The 21,407-nt window shown below is 41.4% G+C and overlaps 1 protein-coding gene across 9 annotated transcripts in view; it reads left to right on the forward strand.

Annotated features, from left to right (window-relative positions):
- Positions 1 to 21,129, forward strand: part of PDGFA (platelet derived growth factor subunit A) — a 34,093-nt gene extending 12,964 nt beyond the window's left edge. Inside the window, exons 5-8 of one of the 9 annotated variants that reach the window (XR_007890875.1) lie at positions 6,166 to 6,292; positions 14,225 to 14,398; positions 19,575 to 20,172; positions 20,899 to 21,122. Coding sequence is in view for 6 of the 9 variants with exons in the window: in XM_051632178.1 (XP_051488138.1) it covers positions 6,166 to 6,292; positions 14,225 to 14,358 (261 nt within the window). In the remaining 3 variants the exon portion in view is untranslated. The other 8 variants (XR_007890874.1, XR_007890876.1, XM_051632178.1 and 5 more) reach the window with 8 other exon arrangements.
- Positions 21,130 to 21,407: the final 278 nt, after the last annotated feature.

Raw genomic sequence — 21,407 nt, forward strand, 5'->3', positions numbered from 1 at the left:
TGGCTGTGTAAATATATTGCCACCAGCAATATCAATATACGTCAGCCAGCTCTTGATTACATTTTTTTTTTCCAAGCTCCAAGACTGTTCCAAACAGTCATTAAGTAGAAGGGGAAAAAAAAGGACAAGAGGTCAAGCAGTAACAGGATGTTCATTGTAAAGGTTGTAGCTGACCCCACTGTCACACCAGCAGTCTCTGAACAGAATCCATATTTATGCCCTCCAGAGTCAGATCCTCTTGTAGCTTTGATATAATTGATGGTTTTATGAGCCTTTTGCCAATGCTATGTTCAGAGCTGAATGTCTGCTCATGCCATTAAGTAGCTGGCCCAGAATGAGGGTCGCTGGAAAGGTAGGGGGAGCAGTTTTGGAGAGCCTTCTCAGCTGTTCTGCAGTGCGGCTGGAAAGCCGTCTTGTGTTTTCCCCTGATGTCAGACTGCATAAAAGCCCTCTTTTGATTAAACATTGAAAAGGCTTTCCCCACTTCCTCCTCATTGACAAGGTAGTGAGATCATAGCTGGCCCATTCACACTAGAAAAATGTTCACCCAGAAAGGTCAGCAAGTGGGTTTGCATCATCCAACAGGCGAAAGCAAAGGGTGTTTTCTTTGTCTTACTGAGGGCCACTGTAGTCAAGGTTAAGAGATGGCTGTGGCAGCGTGGGAGGAGCAGTGGAGGTGCTTGTGTTGGGGCATTCCTTTCTTGGGAACACGATCCAAAGGCTCTAGAGTTTGGGGATGTCCTTACTTCGCCTTCACTGAGCTTTGGTCAGTGAAGTACCATTAATGGGCTTGTGAAATTGGAGCTGTAGGGACGCTCCAAGCCAGGGGTGCTGGTGGAATGACTTCCCCAAAATGGCTGCTCTCAGGTTTCCCCTTCATAGGGTAGATAAATAGAAGGTAGGTTTCCCCTGCACTGTAGCACAGTGAGCTCATGAGAGCCCAGCTGCCTGGTCCCAAAGACATACCTATCCAGCAAGCTGTAGCTGTACAGCACTGCAAAAATCGGGATGAATTAAAGCAGCTTGTTGGGAGTTGCTCTTTGATAGAACAGAAAGGCTTGCATGTCTCTCTTCATAAAAAAACATGGTGGATTGGTGAATTAGGGATGCTGGTGTCTCTTACAGATATATTTCCTCCCTTGTCAGCAAAAGCATTTCAGTAGCATCTGCAGATTCTGTTGCTTCTGCACATCGAGATCAAGTATTTACCAAGTAACAGACCATTATTTATTTGAGAGGTTTCTGAACCAAGTCTTCCCATGAGGTTTCTTGTCACGATGTTCTTAGTGTATGTGGTCATGGCAGCAAAAACCAGTTAATATTATAGAGCAAATCCTGCCTGTACTGCTAATTTTGAATAGCCAAGCTCAGTATTACAGTTGTTTGTAGCAATGCTCACTTCCAAGCTAAGAAACAAGAGTTAAATCACTCTATCTACTCAGCTTTGCCTTCTGCTTGGCCTTGAGCCATAGCCATACCAGCTTTTGTCACTTCTGAATAATCTGTGTAGAGCTGATTTGGGGAAATTTAACCTTGTATATTCTTACAGTAAATGAATATGAGGGAAACACTTAAAAGGAGCTGGGAAGGCAGGAACACAGGAGTAGCTCCTCAGCTGTCATCTGGGAGTTGCTCAGAGAGGTTCTGAAGAGATGGAAAAAATGCAGGAATTCCAAAGTTCTTCAACAGAGCTACCCAGCCTCTGAAGAGGGTAAAAAGGCCTTGCAGGACTAGTTGCGTGTGTAGGTACAGCAGCTGTATGTAATTTTTCTTCATCTTTCCTGTCATTAGAATAAACAGCAGTTTTAGTTGCAATTTAACTGGATGTTACTACCAGCACCTGGTGGGACTTGCAGGCAGACCAGCTGACGAGTATCAAAAGTATTTAGAAATGAGAGAAACAAAGGAAAGCCCGTCAGAGATAAGACGGAGGGCACCAGAGCGAGGTGCCCCCAGGGCACGAGAGGAACCCTGCCACGGCAAGTGGCCCGACAGAGGGCAAGGCTTGGCTGCTCCCTCCTGCCGAAAGAGGATGTGACACGGCACCCCTTCCCCCCGGGCGCGGGGGGGGCAGCGGGTTGATGGCAGCACCGGGCAGCGCTACCCCCGGACCCTTCCCCAGCGCGGCTCCCGCTGCTGCGCCAACAAATGGCGCCCGCGGCCCCGGCCCCTTCCCAGCCTGCCCCGCGGCCGCCTCAGCTGCCCGCGCGGCGCAGACTGCTTTTCCCAGCGTGCCCCGCGGCCGTGACAGGGCTGCCCGGTGCCCGGGGCCGTGACAGGGCTGCCCGGTGCCCGGTGCCCGGCCTTCCCGGGGCCGTGACAGGGCTGCCCGGTGCCCGGTGCCCGGCCTTCCCGGGGCCGTGACAGGGCTGCCCGGCCTTCCCGGGGCCGTGACAGGGCTGCCCGGTGTCCGGGGCCGTGACAGGGCTGCCCGGTGCCCGGCCTTCTCGGGGCCGTGACAGGGCTGCCCGGTGCCCGGCCTTCCCGCAGCCGTGACAGGGCTTCTTGCTGCCCCGAGCGCTGAGAGGGCAGCCCCTTGTCCCCAGAGCTCTGACAGAGCCGCCCCTCTTGACAGGACAGTGCACCCCTGAAGGGAAAGCCTCTGTATCCTGTCATAATAACCGTATAGGAGGCTTTTCTGAGGTCGGGATTTTGCCGGAGTGCCCTGTAAGTGGCTTTGGTGGGTGTGCTGGGATGGGTGGCTGCCAGGCTCTGAGGCAGCTGGCCTTGGCGCTGCTTCCCGCCCTGCCTGCGCTGAGGAGCCATGTACAGCTGGCGCGGTGTGTCCTGGAAGGCACCGTGCCAGTCCTGCTGCCCCGTCCCTGCAGCAGCGACTGGCCCTGCAAACACTGACTTGCCAGGCCCCGCAGGATCCCTGATCCCTGCTCAGGCCTTTATTCCCTCTTGATTTATGTCTTCCTCGCAGACCCAAGATCTTTCAAAACCACAGTTGCAAGGGAAAGATGGCTTTCTCTCCATCGTGCCAGCATGCATTTATTTTAATAGAGAAGTAATGGAGACTTCCAAAAAGCATCATTCAATTGTGTGGGGTTTTTTTATTTTCCGTCCAGTTTTGAGCTATCAGACACATAAGCTTTACTGTTTTGAGGAATTTTCTGCACCAAAATTTATTTTGCAAGCTCCAGTCCATTAGAAACTTTGGTTTTGTGTAGAGATGTTTTGGACACTTCTGCTTATAGTCTTGTTTTTTCCTCTCTGTTCCTCCCTTATTTCATATCTCCTGGAGAAGGTGTTTCCGTGATGTTTCTGCGAGGCCACGTATTTTTATCAGATTTTATTTTCATTTTTACTTGGCTACCACAAGATAATACATAGAGACCACAGTGCTATAAGTGTGCCACTGATTGTATGCCATTTACCTAAGCTAGTAAATTATTTCACTGTCTTTCTCTCAGATTTTATACAGTGATATTTTTTGGTTTTGGAGGATTTGAGGTTGTCACGGTGTTTAGTTCTGTTGCGTTAGAGATGATTAAAAGAAGCTGATGTTGGTTTGTTGAGGATTGAACATCGCAAAGCATTTGGTAACACACTTGAGAAGAGCACAAAAGAAGAAAAAAGATGCCAACACAAGCCCAAATCCCATGCTGTTAGCACAGCTATCCCTGTTTATACCCACTGAAAATCTAACTTGCAGCCTTTGTCATTTTAGCTGAGCATCCAGGGTGGCAGCAGGTGTTAACAGATGATACAAGCACAACAATTTATCTGGTTTGTGCTGCTTCGGTTTTGTAGCATTTACATCTTACAAAACGGCATTCCTTTAACTTGTGTAGCATAAAGTAGGGCAGTGGAATGTATGCTGGATTGTATTTTAACTACAGTGCAGTAAAAAACATCTTTAAATTGCTGCATAAATTTGTTATGATCCTATGCTTAAAAGGTTTTTTTATTATTTTTTTTTTACTGTTGTTTAATACCAAATAGCCATAGAAACTACATATATCTTTTACTTTGGAATACAAAGCCAAACAAGGACAGACTTTAAAAAGCTTGATTATAGTTTATTTTTGTTGTCTGTAATTTTCAATAAGACCAGTTTATTCTAACAGCTGTAATAAGCATGGCAGATCTGAAAGCTGTTTTCATGATGGCTGGGTCTCTTTCTTTGTCTCTGATGACGGAGGTGTCTTAATTACTGCTTGTTTTTGTAAATTTTAAGGATTAGTCATCCTTTGATGCCAGATGACTCAGTTGTAGCCTACATTTTCAAATCTTTGTGTTCAAAGGCTCGGTGGAGTTGGGTTCTGATAGAAGATTTTGAAAGATGCTGCTTTGACCCATAGCTAGTCTTTCAGCATTTGTGGATGTAATGACCAGCTTTTAACCTGTTTATATGGAGATCTGACAGTTTTGGAATATACCTTTGAATGTGGACGCTTCACCTATTGCATCTGTCTTATTGCAACTTTTGTTTGCTGGGTAAATGCAAATCGTCTCCAGCTCCTGTTGACAGAAGAGGCGGTGACTAAAATGTGGATTGGAACTGTTCACTCCACGAAAAATGGCAGCCCTCCCACTGACTTTAATAAAGCCAGGATTTTGCTCTAGCTTCTGTTCCTGCCATGCAGAGGTCCTTGGTAGTTTGTGTCCACAGAGCCAGAAGGGTGTGTTTTGTGAGCTGGTATTGTGAGAATGTTTTTCCAGCCACCACTCTAAATTTTGTGACACTGTTGTTCCAGTTTGGGGGGGAGCAGAGAATGATTTTCATAGTGTGAAGATTGATTTGGAGCATTAAGACACCACCAAACACACAAGTAAACCATTGCCAGGAGATTCTAGTGTAACTGTGGATGCTTTATTTGGTAGTAACTAGAGCTTCTGGTTTGATAAGACTTTATGGCTTTGTTGTATAGCTTTTCTAGAGGCAACCAGTCTCATGTCCTGCTCCCTCATCTGTCTCATTTATAATGCATACCTGTACGATGTAGTCTTCTTGTTAGCTGGGACAGCCCCATTGCAGCTCCTTTTTGTCAAATGGTCAATAAATGGTTACTGGTAGGACTGAGAAGCCCTGATTTCATTTCAGCAATTTCCATTTAAACCAAATGATTATCACCTGTTCGTGCAATCTTTAACACAATTGTAAACTAACCATTGGACACTCTCTAGCACTCTCTTTGCCTGCATTGGGCTGTATTCCCTTGCATGGCCGTGACCATGGTGCCTGGTACTCTTAGCACAAGTCAGTGCCCAGCATCTCACAGCCCATTTTGGGGCTCCAGCACAGCAGTGTTCCTGCCCCTTGTGCCATTCCTCCTCTCCTTGCTGCCAGCACCAAGTTAGTCAGGATGTCCTCATGTTCAGTATCCCCTCACCCCAACATCCTTCTCTTCTGGTTTCCTTTAGATAAGAGATCTGCACATAGCCAGAGCTTCTCCAGCATGCTCCTTCCTCCAACCTCATCTTGCCCTCCAGGCTTTTTTTCTTTTAGGATGCCAGTGCTTTGGCCCAAAGTGCAGTTGGAAGCAATTGCATGGACTGGAGAGAAGTAGTGTACCTGCCAGCTACCCACAATAAAGCCAAAGGCAGCATCCAGTTTGTGAGTGGACCTAGAAGCAGTGCATGGGAGCTCTTGTAAACAAGTCCCAGGTCATTGCAAGAGTCGTGTGGGACTGAGATTGCTGCTTTCTAAGCTGATACTCAGATCCTCTTTCTGGAAAGAGTTGGGCACTTGATGTTCAGAGAGCTCTGGAGACACTAACTTGTAAATTATTAAATGTATTACAAACCAACCTAATGCCTTCACTGTTAGTCTTCAGCTTAAGGAAGTGGTCAACAAGTACAGCAGATCAAGCTAAAAGTGTCAGTCTACAAGAACAACCACTGATGTGGATCCCTATAGAAGTTTATTGTGACTTATGTGAAGACTGAGCTGCTTAAAACTTCAAACCGCAATGAATGGGAAATTGTTTTATCTCTTGGGGGAAAATAAAATTGTTTCAAACTGCTGAACTTGAAGAAACAAATAGTCTGTGCAATAAATAGCTACACGATGCACAATTAAGATAAAATATGATTAGTATGCTAACATTTTATATGGGTTTGGCTATGTTAAAAATAGAGGTATAGAGTTATCTGTCTTCAGTTCTGAACTATAACTATGTTACTGTATCTCAGCACATACCTCATCATATTTTATAGGTGGCAAAAGTGGAATATGTTAGAAAAAAGCCAAAATTAAAAGAAGTTCTGGTGAGATTAGAAGAGCATATGGAATGCACCTGTACATCATCAAATACTAATTCAGATTATAGAGAAGAAGAAACTGGTATGTTTTCCTTTTATTTTTGCATTAATGCTGATTTCATATGGACCTCATTTTTCTATGAGTAAAAAATGTAAAGCAAACTTTGCTTCCAGTGAACTCAGCAGAGGAGCTCCCAGCTGCTTCTCTGTGTGTTGAGGATGCAAAATTAGGGACAGTTTGTACTGGATAAAGAGTTTGGATTTGAATTTTAAAGTGTATGAGTTCTCATTAGGTTAGCCTTTAAGTAAACATAAATGCCCAATAGTATTCAGGTCTTGCTTAACTAAGTTAAAGGTTGTCATGTTGCAGCTTATTGGTGAACTCTGTTGCCTAATTTCTTTAGACTTTGTGGAGACAGAGCTAAGGCTGAGATTTACTTGACCTCGGGGAAAATATTAATAAAATGAATGTAAAGCACTTAGTAATATATTTAGTATTTAAAATTACGGAGTTTTGAAACAGCGTTGCACATTCTTGTTTTTTTCTTACTTTTTTATAGTCAATAATTTATTGTCAGTTGTCGTGTTAAGCCTAAGTTTGCCTTATCAAGACAACCTTTAAGTTACTGTGTAGAAAGATTTTGTGAGGACAAATATTTACGTTCAGTTTTTTAATAAAAACACCTGAAATCATTAGCTCAGATCCTTTGACTCGGGTGCAATCAATGCAGAGCTTGACATATACTGAGGAAACCTACTACAGTAGGAAGGACATCTCCCCTCCTGACTTTGGTTGAAGGCAGCCTCAAAAGGTTGCTTTCACCTCTGCCAGGCATTTAGGGGTGCAGAAGACCCAGCTCCAAATAGAGTCAGTGAAGGGCAGGTAAATATAGGAAGGAAGGCTGCCTAAAGGTGATGGATTTCATATGTGGCTGGGTGAAGAAGGTTTTCTGTAGTGTCTCCATCCTGCATGGAGACATAAATCTGGCCTAAGTGGTTGTGTACTCCAGTTGCTACATACAGAGCAGAAGAATCAGAATTTGTATGAAAGCAAACTTAGGCCTCCACTGGGATTTTATTGGACAATCAATTCATAATCTGAGCTGAGTGTTCTAGTGAAACTAGGTTGAATTATGAGTAGGAAACAAACACTTTTAACTGGATATTTTTATGTGTGTATGGTTTGATATTTTTTCTATGTCTTCTATTTGGAAAAAAACCAAACCAAACCAATCCAAAACAAAAAAAAAAAAAACAAAAAACCACTTTAATTAGATCAATTTCAGTTTTCCAAAATCTCTGTAATTGCTCAAGACTAAGCAGTCAAGATTTTGAGAGGAAAACTTTTTGTTTTACTGTGTGTGAAGAACGGGGTAGAAATGTCATGGAAGAATATAGATTTCTAGGATTTAATTACTGATAGGAACAAAACTTGCACCAGCAAGTGGATGATGAGCTGAAAATAGCGTAAGTACAGAGCTGAAAGCAAATGTTGAATACTGCATGGGGACAGGAATTATAGATGGATCTTGGAAATGACATGTGCAGTGCCAACTTCATTTATTATTTCTTTACTTTTGTGTAATTGCATTGTAAACAGGACGTCAAATCCGATGCTATAAAGTTATTACTTTAATGCAAAAGGGTAATGAGATTTCTTTGAAATGTAAACGGTTTGAGTGCTTATGACTTCAGTGTTCAACAAAATGCATTACCTTTGGGCTTTTTACCAGCCCTGCCCTTATGTTAACAGGAAGACCTAGGGAATCAGGTAAAAAATGGAAACGAAAAAAGTTAAAACCAACATAAAACCTACTGGAACTATTTGATATTCAGGTAGGACCTATATGCTGAACATCCTAATAGCACAAGTACTGGAAAACTTAATCAAATATCATCACTTCAACTTAATCACTGTTCAAAATCTTGACACTTGCTACCTCAAGGCTGCAAAGAGATTAGATTTGATTGGCTTTGATAATTCTACCTGCTGGTATTTTTCCTTTAAGCTCCACATCACCATCAGCATCTTACATTCTTGAGCTACTTCCTTTTCTTGGCTTTTTTGTTGGAGGGTGCTTATACTTCAGCTTCTGAAATCTCAAGTTCCATTGCCTCTGCTTTCTTTTCATTATTATTGATTTCTGAAGTCAAAGCATCACATATTAATGCATGAATGAATTGCCAGGTTACAAATTGTTGTGCTCCCAGTCATTGGCTGTAAAACATTGAGTGTACATAGAGAAAATACTATTCTATGCATGACCATCACACCTACGTTCTGGCATGAACTGGGTTTGATTGTACATGCACCTGAGATGGTCTGATGATCTGCCCGCCTGACCAGGAAAATGCTTAGGAGGAAGATGCTTAAGGCCCTGTGTTACTTACACCAGAAAATTAAGATCTTTATTTTTTTTGTCTGTTCAGTCTCAGTAGGATGATGGCAGTCAGTCATTCCATTAAATATGGAATTTATGTTCCTTAATGACTTGAAATTGTTTGAACTGCAGCACTTGCAATTGGTTCTAGTGTTTGGAGTGGGGATGATTTGGATTTTGCAGTGTATGTGCCTAATGCTTGGATGATGATGAATTTAATGTCAAGCACCTATTCTTGCCCCAAAACTCCCACTGGCAGTTTTAATTTATAGTGATGTATTGTTTCTCAAAAATGCTAAACTTGATATCCTGTTTCAGATTAACAGGTATTTATTGGGAGTAGTATGATAGAAGCAAAGATTTTCTAAAATTCAACTTTAAAAGTGAGCATGTAAACTCAATCAAAACAGCATTTAGAACTTCTTGTCCCAGGTTAGTGACTCTTCATGCAGAACAGTTTTTTTTTAAAGTCATCTACTTAGAGGATAGGACCTTTGATTCTAATCATAGAGTTATTGTATCTTTTTTCTCTCCTGCAGATGTAAGGTGAAAATAAGCTAGAAAAAAAACTTCTCTCTGGGACATGGATGTACATGGTTTGTTACATTCCTGAACCTACTATGTATGGTGCTTATTGACTGTATACTTTATTTGTTCTCCTGTGTGAAAAAACTGGCTCAAAAGAACACTTAATGAGAACAAAGAGACAATGTACATTTGTTTAATGTGACATCAAAGCAAGTATTGTAGCACTCTGTGAAACAATAGGAAGCTTCCCTGTCCAAAAAAGAAAAAAAAAATTGAAAGCAAAGAAAAGCAGAAAAGAAAAACAGACAGTTGAATGAATGGAGGATACCAAAAGTACTCAAAAAACATGACAAAAATCTAAGTGAATAGTGGATTTCTGTCAGAGCAGTCAACGGTGCTTTACGTCAAGAAATATGCCTGCGTTCTTGATGAAGATGGATGGACACTGATGGACTTCAGGCACAAAAAAGCAGGAATGTATGAAATGATCAAATGCCACGCAAACTCTAGAGAACAATACATCCTTGCTTGGTGGTATTTTAAAAATCTATACAAAAAAAAAAACCAACAAAACAACAAACCTTCTGGGGAGCCTTAAGTGGAATTTTTTTTTTAATTTTATTTTTTTTTTTACACCATAAAGTGATTATTAAGTTTTCTTTTTACTCTTTGCCTAGCTTTTTATTATCTCTTGGACTACATTTGCCAATAACACATATAAAAGACTGGTATAACAATAAGCAGAACACAAAACATTATGGTATTTCTCCTAGTGGGATGCAAACTAATGAGATGTATTAAAATAAAAATGGTATACCTATGCATAATTTTCTAGACGTTTCTTGGTTTATGTTCCCCAACCTCCCCTGTAATTTAAAGCATTACATAAAAAGAAAAACAAAAAAAAAAGAGAGAGAGAAAAAAATGTGCGTAAACAAATCATAGGATATCATACAAAAATCCTTCTTTTTTATTTTTCCTTTAAGACTTACTCCAGTTGCCTACTAGTGATATTGTGTTAGCAGTTGTCATTCTTATCAGTATACAGATACTTTAATTTCACATGTTGGAGCTGTGTGAAATGTACAAATTCTTGTATCTGCATTGTACAATGTCATGGTGGCATGGGAACTACCTTGCTGCAAATATTTGAACAAAACCTAAAATTCTTTATTTTTGGTAAAATGTTATGCTTTATGTGTATTCAACAGAAATATGTGTTTTTGTAAAGGTGAAGTTTGTATTTTTATCTAAAAATTAACAGTTTTATATACCTGAGAAAGCCTGCTATGTTTTCTTGAACCAAAAAAAAAAAAAAGAAGAAAAAAAAAAAAGAAAAAAAACCAAAACATTTTGTGGTCATATTTTTGTAGTAGAATAGCCCAAATAACATCAAAATCTATTTTAAGTATAGCAGGGCAGATTAAATACTCTGGCACCAGCTCCTGTGTTTTCAAAGTGCCAAAGGATTAAATGTTCAGTTCCCTGTGGATTGCAGTGGGAGCCACATGGCTAAATCCTTCTGCACTGCTTTGGAAATGTAGGGCTGTGCCAGATATGACATGGCTACTCACTTGGCCAAAATCACTGCCCCACCCCAGCAGTTTGGATTATGTACCCTTTGTTTTATTTGGATTAACACATTGGATATGTAAAATGAACTACTGGATCTTTATTTTTTATTTGTGTAACATCTACAAAGAGATGAAAGAGTTTTCTTAGTTTGGAACGACAAAAAAGTTTGTCTTGAAGACAGTCTTTCCACTCAAATAATAATAATAAAAAAATCTTCAAATGTGAATCAACTGCAGAAACTTAAAACAACAAAAGAGAGATTTTTAACCTTTCCATTTCTTTAAATAGAGTTCAAACATTCCCCTCCTGTTCCTGTAGCTCTGTCCAATTTCAGCCTCCCAAAGCCATGTTAGCTAACAGGCATTATTGGCTTCAGATGCTAATGCAGAGATAGACTTAGTCACCGTTCTATTTTGTGATCATTTTCCCAGTGTATTTGTTGAGCACCAAAACTGGAAATACATTTAACTAAGATTGTCTGTGCTTGTTTTCCACTAAGTGTACTGTTCACAATGTTATGCACATGAATGTATGTGTCTGCGTTTAAAAAAGTGTATAAAATGTAATTTATATATTTATGTTTCAGTGGGATGCCAATAATGTTGCTCCGTTCCTTTTTTCTTTTTCTTTTTTTTTTTTTGTCTAAAAAGATATCTAATGAAAAAAAACCAACACCCACAAACATATATACATTCAAATCATGTAGATGAAAAGCATTATGTGACCCACTGTGCAGGTATGAAAGGATGTCAAAGTCACTTAAGTGGAATCATTTGCAAAAGAACTTCTTGAGAGTCCTAAGGTTGTGCTGGCGTAGAACCTTGCGTTCAGATCAGTGGGCCAGCTCCCCTGGGGTAGCTCCATTGGGTACAATGGAGCTCTGCTGATTTACATCACCAGTGGGTCTGGCCTTACATTATTAAAGTCTTGAAAAAAAACAAAAAAAAGAGCAAACTGAGAATCATGCATTTTCGTGGTGCCAGCAAACAAATGTGTTATGCCAAATTCAGAAAACCAGGAGAGAATGAAGACTGAACGGAGTCTTTTCCAGTAGTCGTTTGTTTGAGACTTGTAGTCTCGAGTTAATTTTGTTACCGGGAATGAAACGCACATGAGTCTTTGTTCTCAAGCACAGTGTTTATACAGCAGGCAGCAGCAAACACAAAAATCTCAGGGCTATATTCTCAGCTAGTATAAATTGGCAAATGTTTTTGATTTCAGCCGCCCTTAAGCTAATTTACATCAGATGAGGATCCAGTCCATGGTTTCTAAATTACAAGGAGTAGTGTCATGACATGAGCATCACTTACTGCAGTCCAGCTGAGATATTACCCACCTGCCTTTCCAGCATTACAGGCTATGGTTTTAGTCCTCCTTCTTCTAAGTGACCGATACAAGCAGAAGGAACAGTAACATTAAAGGCTGCGACACAGGAGACATTAATTCAAAGTTAAGTTGGACATTTCAAGGGCCATATCCTCAGCTGGTGTAAATCACCATCACTCCATTGACTGCAATGGAGCTGTACCAGCTTACACCACTTGAGGGGCTGGTCCCTCATTCTTGCTCATCCCTTTCACTACTTGGTCCTGCAGGGATCTCAGATTGTTGTGTACTGTTAATGTAATCCTGTGTTCTCTAATACTTAAGCACAATAAGTGAATATAAGAATGAGTGTCAGACTTAACTTTGAATGTCCAAGCTCTGAAATGGTTTGTTTCACCATTGTGGCTGTAAATTAAACAGTTCTCTGTGCATTTGTGAATGCCGTGTCATATCTTATTCCGCTGTCTACTGGAGGTGGACTCCATCTGGACTTTTAAATTGCAACATTTGGAGTGTTACAGGGAAGAGTGTGAGCAATTGGAGCCACGCGATATCTGACTGACAGCTCTGTTATTTGTGGGGTGGGGGGACAGTAGGGGGCTGCGTGAAGGAGCTGGAGATGATAGTTGTAAGTCATGTTTCCATGCAATCCTTTAACACCTTGTCGTTTTTGTCCTTGCAAATACTAGGTAGAGATTTGTGGGTAAAATGTTTCTCTGTCCTACATTCTGCAGTCATTTCCTCTGTCCAGAGATTCAACACTTGTTGGTCTGATTTCATCTTTTTTGAGGTCTTTCGTGGTCAGAAAATTGACACGTAGGGGACTGCCTCAAAACAATCCCAGTGTTATGGTGCATGTTCAGTGTTTCTCTAGTCAGTTCATTACATTTAATTCTGTGCTTTGTCTTTCCAGATCTGCCCTTCCGTTGCTTTTGTTGAGTGGAATCAAGGATTACGTGCCAGTTTGCTTTCCTTTTCTTCTCTCCTCTGTCCTGATTGGCATCTGCTTTATTAGGCAGTGCATGGTGGCTAGAGGGAGTTGCTCCTCTCCAGCCCTGATGGTTTTTAGGCAGCTCCAGCACTTCTGTGTCTTTGAGCCTAGGCTTTTCACTCTGCCTGGAGCAGCATCTCTTGGGTCTCCTCCCTCCAACAGGCTTCAGGATTCCAGCTGTGACGTTCTCTTGGCTGTCCTCCTTGGGTCCATGTTGCCTTTCTGTGGTCTGCTTTCCAGCTATTCTCTGCCTGACTCTCCCATCACTCTGTTTCTGTTTATAAAAAAATAATTTTCCCTTCCTAGGGTCTGTCTCACCACGTATCTCTTCTCTCTTCTCCTGCTTGACAAAACAGCCCTTGATCAGTTTATCTCCAAACAATTTGCTTTATCTCACATGTGCCCCAAGATCTTGTCTCCCAGGCCTACAGGCCCATAACTGAAATCCTGTGAAAGACAAATGCTGTTACATAGACGTGTTGGTGGAGAGAAATAAGATGCATCTTTGCATTTGGAAAAATACTCATTACTGAAGCCTCCCTGCTAAAGCTCTGCCCAATTCCAGAAACAGTGTAACTCTGGAATAGTGGCATCAAAGCTATTCCAGACACATGACAGCTCAGTTAAGATCATTGGCCCGGTTTATAATGTATTGTAAGTGTGCCAAAAAGCAAAGATGAAGTTTCAAAGCTACCTCAGATTTGCGTGCTCATATTTTACTGTAATTTGAAGGAAATAATGTTCGTAGACCCGTTCCATGGCTTTGAAAAAATCTTACCCTGAATATTTATCCAACCTTCTCTTGGGCTGGAAGTTGTGGTTGCTTTAAAACAGTGACAATGAGTAGCTTTTCAAGGAAGCAATTTTCTTGGTGTTTCTGCTCGACAGCTTCTAGTAGTAGCAGATCTCAGAAACAGAGCCAGGTAAAACATTGTTTACACCCCTAAGAATCCCACTTAAGTTTGCTTTAGTTTCAGGTGACAGAGGGAAGCCTGTCAGTGTTGCATTCCTCAGAAATCAGCCTATGTTTTGTATTCATTATTTCATTTAATTACAATTAATTGTGTGTTCCTACGTTTTAGTAGCAAGGTGTTTATCCCATGTCTGAGCTTTTCTGTGCTGCTCTTTGCTGTAGCATCTCAGTGGCACAGCCTTGAACTGGTTTGTACTCGTATCTCCTCTGAAATAAAGAACTATTGTTATCCCATTTTAGGCGGGACCGAAGCATGGAGAAGTGACTGTGCAAGGTCACACAACAAGGCTATGGCAGAACCAGGGATAGGACTCAGATCTGAGTGCTCATCCAGTGCCCTAAATCACACGACCATCTTCCCTTTCCAAGAATGAATCCTTGCACCCTTAGACCTAAATACTGAAAAGATTGAGGGTAAGTCATTTTGCCTAATTATTGTGCATTGGATACATGATCAAAAGCCGCTGCCATATTGTCAGAGAATGTAGGGACTGATGAAAATCCAGCTTTCTGTCCATGCAGTTATGCAGCCTTTTATGCTATCATGACCTAGTCATTTCCTGCACCTTTAAGGAGTCAGCCTTTCGTGACTTAGAGTGAAAATTATGCACATAGAACAAATCAAGACTCAGATTTTATGGGAATTTACAAAAATTCAGTAGACAGTTTCCATTGTGCTGCCCTTCAGTTCAGTGTCATTCATTCCTTTTATGGCGTGTGTAACATTTCCTAAGGGAACTGTTTTTATCATGGGCCCGATCCTGATTTTTTTTTCCCAGGCCCTAATGTGGAAAAGCACTTTAAGAGTGCCTGTGTTTGCCCTTCTTCAAACTAGTGCCTAAGCATGCTTGTAACTTTGGACAAACATCCCAGTGACCTCAGGCAAATGGAGCAGAGTTGATGCTTTATTACTCTTTTTGAGTAGGGTGTGCCTTCCTGACACAGGATGCTGGTTGTGGGATGGGGGTCTTCGTGCTGTTGAACTGTGTTGTAAGCAACGCCAAAGATGAAGTAACAAGACTAGAAAAACAGCTGGGAGAATTGCACTCTCTTCTACTTCCATAGAGGTTGCCATTTTGAAATACATAATTGTTCTTTTTTGTTTGGGAAAGTACTTTCCTGGCATGGGTGGATTCAGGACTGCAGATACTAATGGCAGTGTTACTCAGTTATCTGTTTGGGTACCTCAGAGAACAGGATTTGAAAACTCACAGTCATCTGTGTAACAGACAAATTTGAGATAGGAAAAAATAATGAGAGCAAATTTCAGGTCAAATGTGGCCATTTTTAGTTTAGGAAAAAAAAAAAAGGCATTAGAAAATAAAATTAACAAGATGGAAAGTTCAGTCATTCATTTTTCAGCTGTGGAATGTTACCTGTCCCTTTAGTCATTCCAATTATTTGCTGCATCAGGCTAAATTGATGCGCTGAGGGAGCCCTACATCATGGAAAAAGTTATGGCTGGTTCTCATTGAACTGCTACCTGCTGTCGTGGCATATGACTGTGAGGTGGGGCCTGCAATCACAGTTGTAAATCAAAGAACAAGTCATAGGTTAGGTACTGTTTTCCTTAGATATTGTCTCCAAGTTTGTTTTCTCTATGCTGGTCTCTCAAGTGGTGTTTGGTGAGCTTTGCAGTTGGGTGTAAAGCAATGAATACGTAGTTCCTAATATGCAACCAAGGAAGTGCCAACTCTTAGTCTTGTTCATAATCAATAGGTGAAATTCCTGGCAACATTCTGGTGATAGGATGTCTGTCACTGAAGGTTTCAGTGTCACATTCTTCCTGTGTTACTTCTTCCCCTAGAGGGGAATCCAATCATCATTATATTTGACTCATTATCAAGCCATCAAATCTGACTCGGTTTGAGTTTTTAGCATCTAAAACTTCATGTTGGGACTGTGTATACCAAATGTCTTGCAGAATCTTAGGTAAAAATACACAAAGAAAGTCTGACTTATGTGCTTCAGCAGAAAAGAAATCCACATATGAAGGATGGAGTAGTCCTCAAACAGGGAAATAAGGAGCCAAGTTTGTAACAAGTGTTGTACATTCAGCTTCCCAAGGTCAGACTTGGTGTTTTGGCTCTCTATACTATCTTTGATCTTGCATAATGAAGGCAACTGGTTTTACTGTCCATCGTTGAAACTGACAGTAACTGTTAAGATCAGGTATGTGAAAACCTGAAGCACTCAGAGATGTAGCTGAGCACATAGGACTTGAAATCCCCTGGGGATTTTGAAAACATCTTGATTCTTGAAAGCAATCACAAATTAGGAGAAGAAAAGCATTTTAAACGCTTGTGAAAAATCCCACCCTGGTTTATTTGGCAGGTGAAAAAAGAACCCAGGAAATATACTACACAGAAGGATCATTCAGTGACAAAGTAGGTGTTCAGAGAAAATGCTCATGCTTAAATTTTTCAGCAGTTAATGATCATCTTTACAGACCATAATACCGGAATACCTCACTTATCGATACATCAGGGCTTGGATGAACTTTGAGATGTATGAAAATGGGACACTCCTTAGGCCAATGGCAGCTCTATGCTCTAGTAACTGATCAACCAATTACATAATTGGCCAGATCAGGAACTCACAGAAGCAGAAACAACTCTGTTGACTTCACTGGGGATGACAGTTACCTGAGAATTGACCTGAAACTCTTGCCACGAAGCAGATACTGGTTTCTTATTTTTCTGGTCTGTGTTGTAAAAATAGACGCATTTCCTGGAGCAGTTAAAACAAGAAAATCTAGAAAAGCAATTTCCCACAGAGACTCATCCACACTGGAATTTGCTGAGGTTCCCGGATGTGAGCATGTGCTGTTAGAAAATGTAAAACAGCAACTTTGTTTAGTTGCCTCTGACCTGTCAAAAATGCAAAGCATTCGTTACCAGACTTTTCCTTGGCAATTAGCGGGTAGAATTACTCATAGAAATTGTTTTCTTTGCTCACAAAGGGAGAAGCAAGACATAAATTCAAGATATCCCCTGTTAGACCACAAGAAAGAAGACTCGGTTGACAGAGGGCCTGTGGGTGAAGTGCTGAGTGACCTCAGCTCCCTTTGGGAATGAACTCAAACTTGTAGAACTCAGTGAAGTATCAAGAGCCCTCCAGAATTGCTGGACATCCCTAGCAGTTCAGTTTTAATTCATTGTTATAAGACTTTCAATAAACCTCAGTTGACTTCAGGATGTCTTGGTTCTGCAGAGAGACTAGTTTTGACCCAGGGATGTCACCATGAGTGTTGCCTTTCTTCTCTAGGCAGCAGCACTCAAACTTTACGTTTGCTTTCTGCTATTTGGTGTAGGTGTTTCCCAGCAGTGACTTCTCAAGTGCCTGTTGCATGACCCTTCACTGCTGGGTAAGCCTGACCTTTCAAAAGGAGAGTCCTCCTTACTCCAGCCACGCTTCACCTTTTCCTTAGCACTTTGGCTCAACTTGTCTCTTCTATATAAAGGTGGTGCTGGTTAAAGCTGAAGACCAGGGAAGTTTCAAGAGGCCAGGTTTTCTGCTATGGGCCCCATTCCACTGGAGCCTGTTGTGTGGGGCCCAAGACTAACACCACTGGTGTGGTGTTAGTTTCAGAAATCTCTGCAGTCTTTCACTAAACTATTCCATAATATTGAGGGAAAGCTTTAGCTATTTGGTGGCTTCCTACCAGCAAGCTGAGCTACACTAGAAGCCCATAGCAATGCTTGCCTTCTCTGGGCCTCTAAGGTCTCTTCCCTCCTTATTTTCTTCAGCATGTTTCTTTACTAAGGCAAGAGAAAAAAAAAACATATCTTAAAATAGTACCTCAGAAAGGTGGGAAATTAAGTAGATTATATCATCTTGATTCCTTTATCTCGCTTAATTAAGAAGTTTGCCAGTGGTGATCTGGTATTTCTTAAAAGACATACACATGAAGAACACTTTGAGCAACTTCAAAAGAATTTTCAGGCTAGATCAGAAAAAGATAAAACCAGAAGTGGAAACTTCTAATACACTTTATAGCTCATTACTTACAGGAAGTACATTGTTGCATAGGATATTAATGAATTCTGCAGGATGAAGTTTCCAAAAGAAGAAAAAAAAAAGAAATGGCACCTTCTGTATCTTAGAGGGAAGGTCTCAGGCTTCTGCAATTATGGTAGAGACACAGAGGATGTGAATGGTCATATCACCTGGGAAGAAGCTACTTCTGGGAAAAGGATTTTTAGTGATTCAAGTGTGTTCACTGTTGAATTTCTGGAGCAACTTCCTGGTCTAGCTACAAAAAGAGATAAAGGGAATGGCAAAAGTCTATCTTGTTTTCAGTGGCCCTGTTCTCCACTCTAGAAGGCAGAAACACTGCACTGCCTCTGTCTAGCTGCTGGGAGGGCAGTGGGAGCACGACTGAATGACTGAGGATGAACACAGAGAAGTTGGTGCTGATGTTCTCAATTGGGTAGTGAGGCCAGCAAAGTGAGACTAGCAAAATGGATACTCAGAGTTACCAGTGACACTTGCGGGAAAAGAATTTTTTACAGACTCTCAGTTCAGCTGAAGAAGTAATCCTAAAATCCTGGCTTTGGACAAGGAAGCTACTCGATTTTGGATAATCCCAAGCTACTCTATTTACTATTAGTGAGTTGATGTTCTCAGAAGTGCTGTGAAGCAGGAATATTTCATATTCCTTAATCGCCCAGAGATCCTACAGATGACAACTAACAGTTTTCTGCTGCTTCAAGAGTTCTCTAGTGTGAGCAGTCTTGATGGTGACTAGAGAGGTGAGGGTTTCAGCTCCTGGTTTCAAGTCCAGATGTCCTGTCCCCAGGTTAGCACCAGCCAGTGTTAGGAGCACCTGTGTCATGTGCAGAGCTTTGCACACATGCCTATCACCTTGCTGTCCTTCACCACCAGGTATATGTCCACCTGCCAGCTCTTGTATTTCACTCTGGCTGCAAGGATAGCTTGGCTGTGTGTAAGAACATATTTTATGCAGCAAGGCTTTTCCCTCAGGACTGAAGCACACAGGTAGTCAAGATCAAATGTTTTTTTTTTCTTTTTAGAAAATACAAGCAAGATATTTAAATATTGGGTTGGTTGCTCTTTGTATCTTTAGGCACCCAGGCTTGTGCTCACTGGGAGTCATTCTGACTGAAAATCAAGAGGTGTTTGCCCTGGTGAAAGTTTCTACTCCAGCTTGAAAGTGAGATGTGGACTCCTAAGTCACAAAGATGCTTTTGCAAACGTATCTGCCTTCCTGCTTCCCTAGAAATCAAACTGCTTGGCCTGAACTGAATGTTTAAATAATAAATAACTGAAGGACAGTCTGATTGCTTCTTTCTCTGTGTTTCCCTTATGGAGCCCTTGTGCTCTCATGGCATCTGCTCTGACCTTAAGGACCTGCTTTCTGGAGGCTTTTTTACGATGCTAACAAATGCCACATTTTAACTAGCCATTAAATAAGCCAGTCAGCAGTAACTATTCAGGACAAGGATTAGGAGAGTATTCTTGCTGGCATACAAGATGGCTCTGTCCATATACTGGCCAGGGATGAAGGGCTGGAAAACTGTGTGATGGAAGAGACTATTAATGTGATTTTCCACAACTTTCCTTGCAGCTGCATTTTTGAGGAGAGAGAGAGAGGTGGCTAGGCTTGCAGTAACATGTTGTGCCGTCAGAAATGCTACAGCCACCATCTGTTTCCAGCCCACGACTTGAAAGAAAACTGAGCAGTAATCTCATAATTCACATGAACATTTTACACTTGTGAACCTTTCCCAACCTTTGTCTAATAATGTGGGGAGTGCATGGTGCTAAGGTTTGTATTTTTCCTGCAAGTATTAGTGTGTATTTGTATGTCTCTTTCTGTTTTGTTGGGGTTTGTTGTTTGTTTTTGTTATGTTGTTTGTTTTTTTTCCATGGGCCCATAAAAAAATTCTCGCTGGAAGGAACATCAGGCCAGTTCCACAGTCAAAAGAAACATAATGAAGGCAAAATCCCAATTCCATTGACCTTGCTGGCAAAAATCTCCAGGAGGAGGTGCATTTAACATTCCTCCCTGTGTCTGTTTTAACTACTTGATTAAAAGAAAGAAAGAAAGACATTAGAAAGTGAAGAGGCAGGTTGCTGAACTGCCCTTTCCCTGCAGGAACAGAGCTGCTGGCATAGCTGGACATGTGCATTTTAAACCCGCGCCATCAGATAGGATGATAATGGTAGGTTGGATTTTAATGAAAACAAATTCTTCTGCTAATCTTTGCTCGGGGCTGGCCCTCTGTGGGATTAAGGATACCACCTGCTGTGCCAAAGACATGCTCAGGTTCAGGGCTGCTGGTGGGTGGGAAGAACAGAAACATCTGAGAGTGACTTTGGTGAGCGATCGCAGTCTGTCCTGTTGCAATGCCCTCAGGGAAGCCAAAGAGTTGAGATCATTTAGTTGATGGAAATACTGCTCCCCTCCAGCCTGCAAAGCAAGGCTGACATCATTAAGGATTTCTTTTTGACTGTTCTGCAAAGCCAAGGGCTGCTGTTTCTCTGGGCCTCCTCTCGTCTTTGGACGCAACTTCCACACCTCCTCCGAGCACAGCCGAACTGGCTGAATGAACTCCTGCTCTCCTCTGGCCTTACAAACAATGACTTTTATAATCTCAACCAGACCACAGAGCAGTTTAAGGATAAAAGGGCTTCTCATTTCACATATCCCTCTGCTGCTAGAACTATAAATCCTTGATGGACTGAGTTTATAGCATACTGCTACTGCAAACAAGTGAAATTTATTTTGTGTTGTCATATGTATGGTCGAACTGTCTGAGAAGTTGCCAAAGAACTGAGCTGCTGATGGGCAACAATTCAGTCTCTTCTGATTTTATTTAAAAAATAATAAATAAATGTAAATCAAAGGAACTTTTTTTGACATGTGCTGCCTGTTGGGTGATCCTCAGTATCTCCAAGATGTGTCTGTAAGTGGAAGAAAGCTGCTAGCTGTGGCCACGTCCAGCAGACACGACATGAAGTTCCACCAAGAAAAGGTTTGTGGGCTGATTAGGGTTGGGGACAGGTTAAGGGACACTTCCTTTTTTAGCACTAACTGCTGTTCTGGATGTCTTTGTTCAGGTAACAAGAGTGGACAGAGACCACATCCAACCACAATGACCTCTGCTTGAATCAATTGCAAAGCTTCATTGACCCCTATCTGGCAGTGGTCATTTTTCTGCTTTGCAGTTTGTTCAAAGGTGGATTGATGATGAATCTTTGGGGTCTGGAAAGCTGGCCCATGTCTATTTTGGTGCCACATGACAGTTGATGATCTAAACAGAAGACAGTAGAAACTGTTAAAGCTGATGGGGTCTGAATCACATATATTTCTGTATCATTTTCTTACAGAGTGAATGAGCCTGAGAGGTTACCTTATTTTTATTTTTTATCTAATTAATTATTTCTGGGGATGTTG

This window comes from Apus apus, chromosome 14, assembly GCF_020740795.1.
Source record: "Apus apus isolate bApuApu2 chromosome 14, bApuApu2.pri.cur, whole genome shotgun sequence".
In the NCBI taxonomy this organism is placed as follows: domain Eukaryota; kingdom Metazoa; phylum Chordata; class Aves; order Apodiformes; family Apodidae; genus Apus; species Apus apus.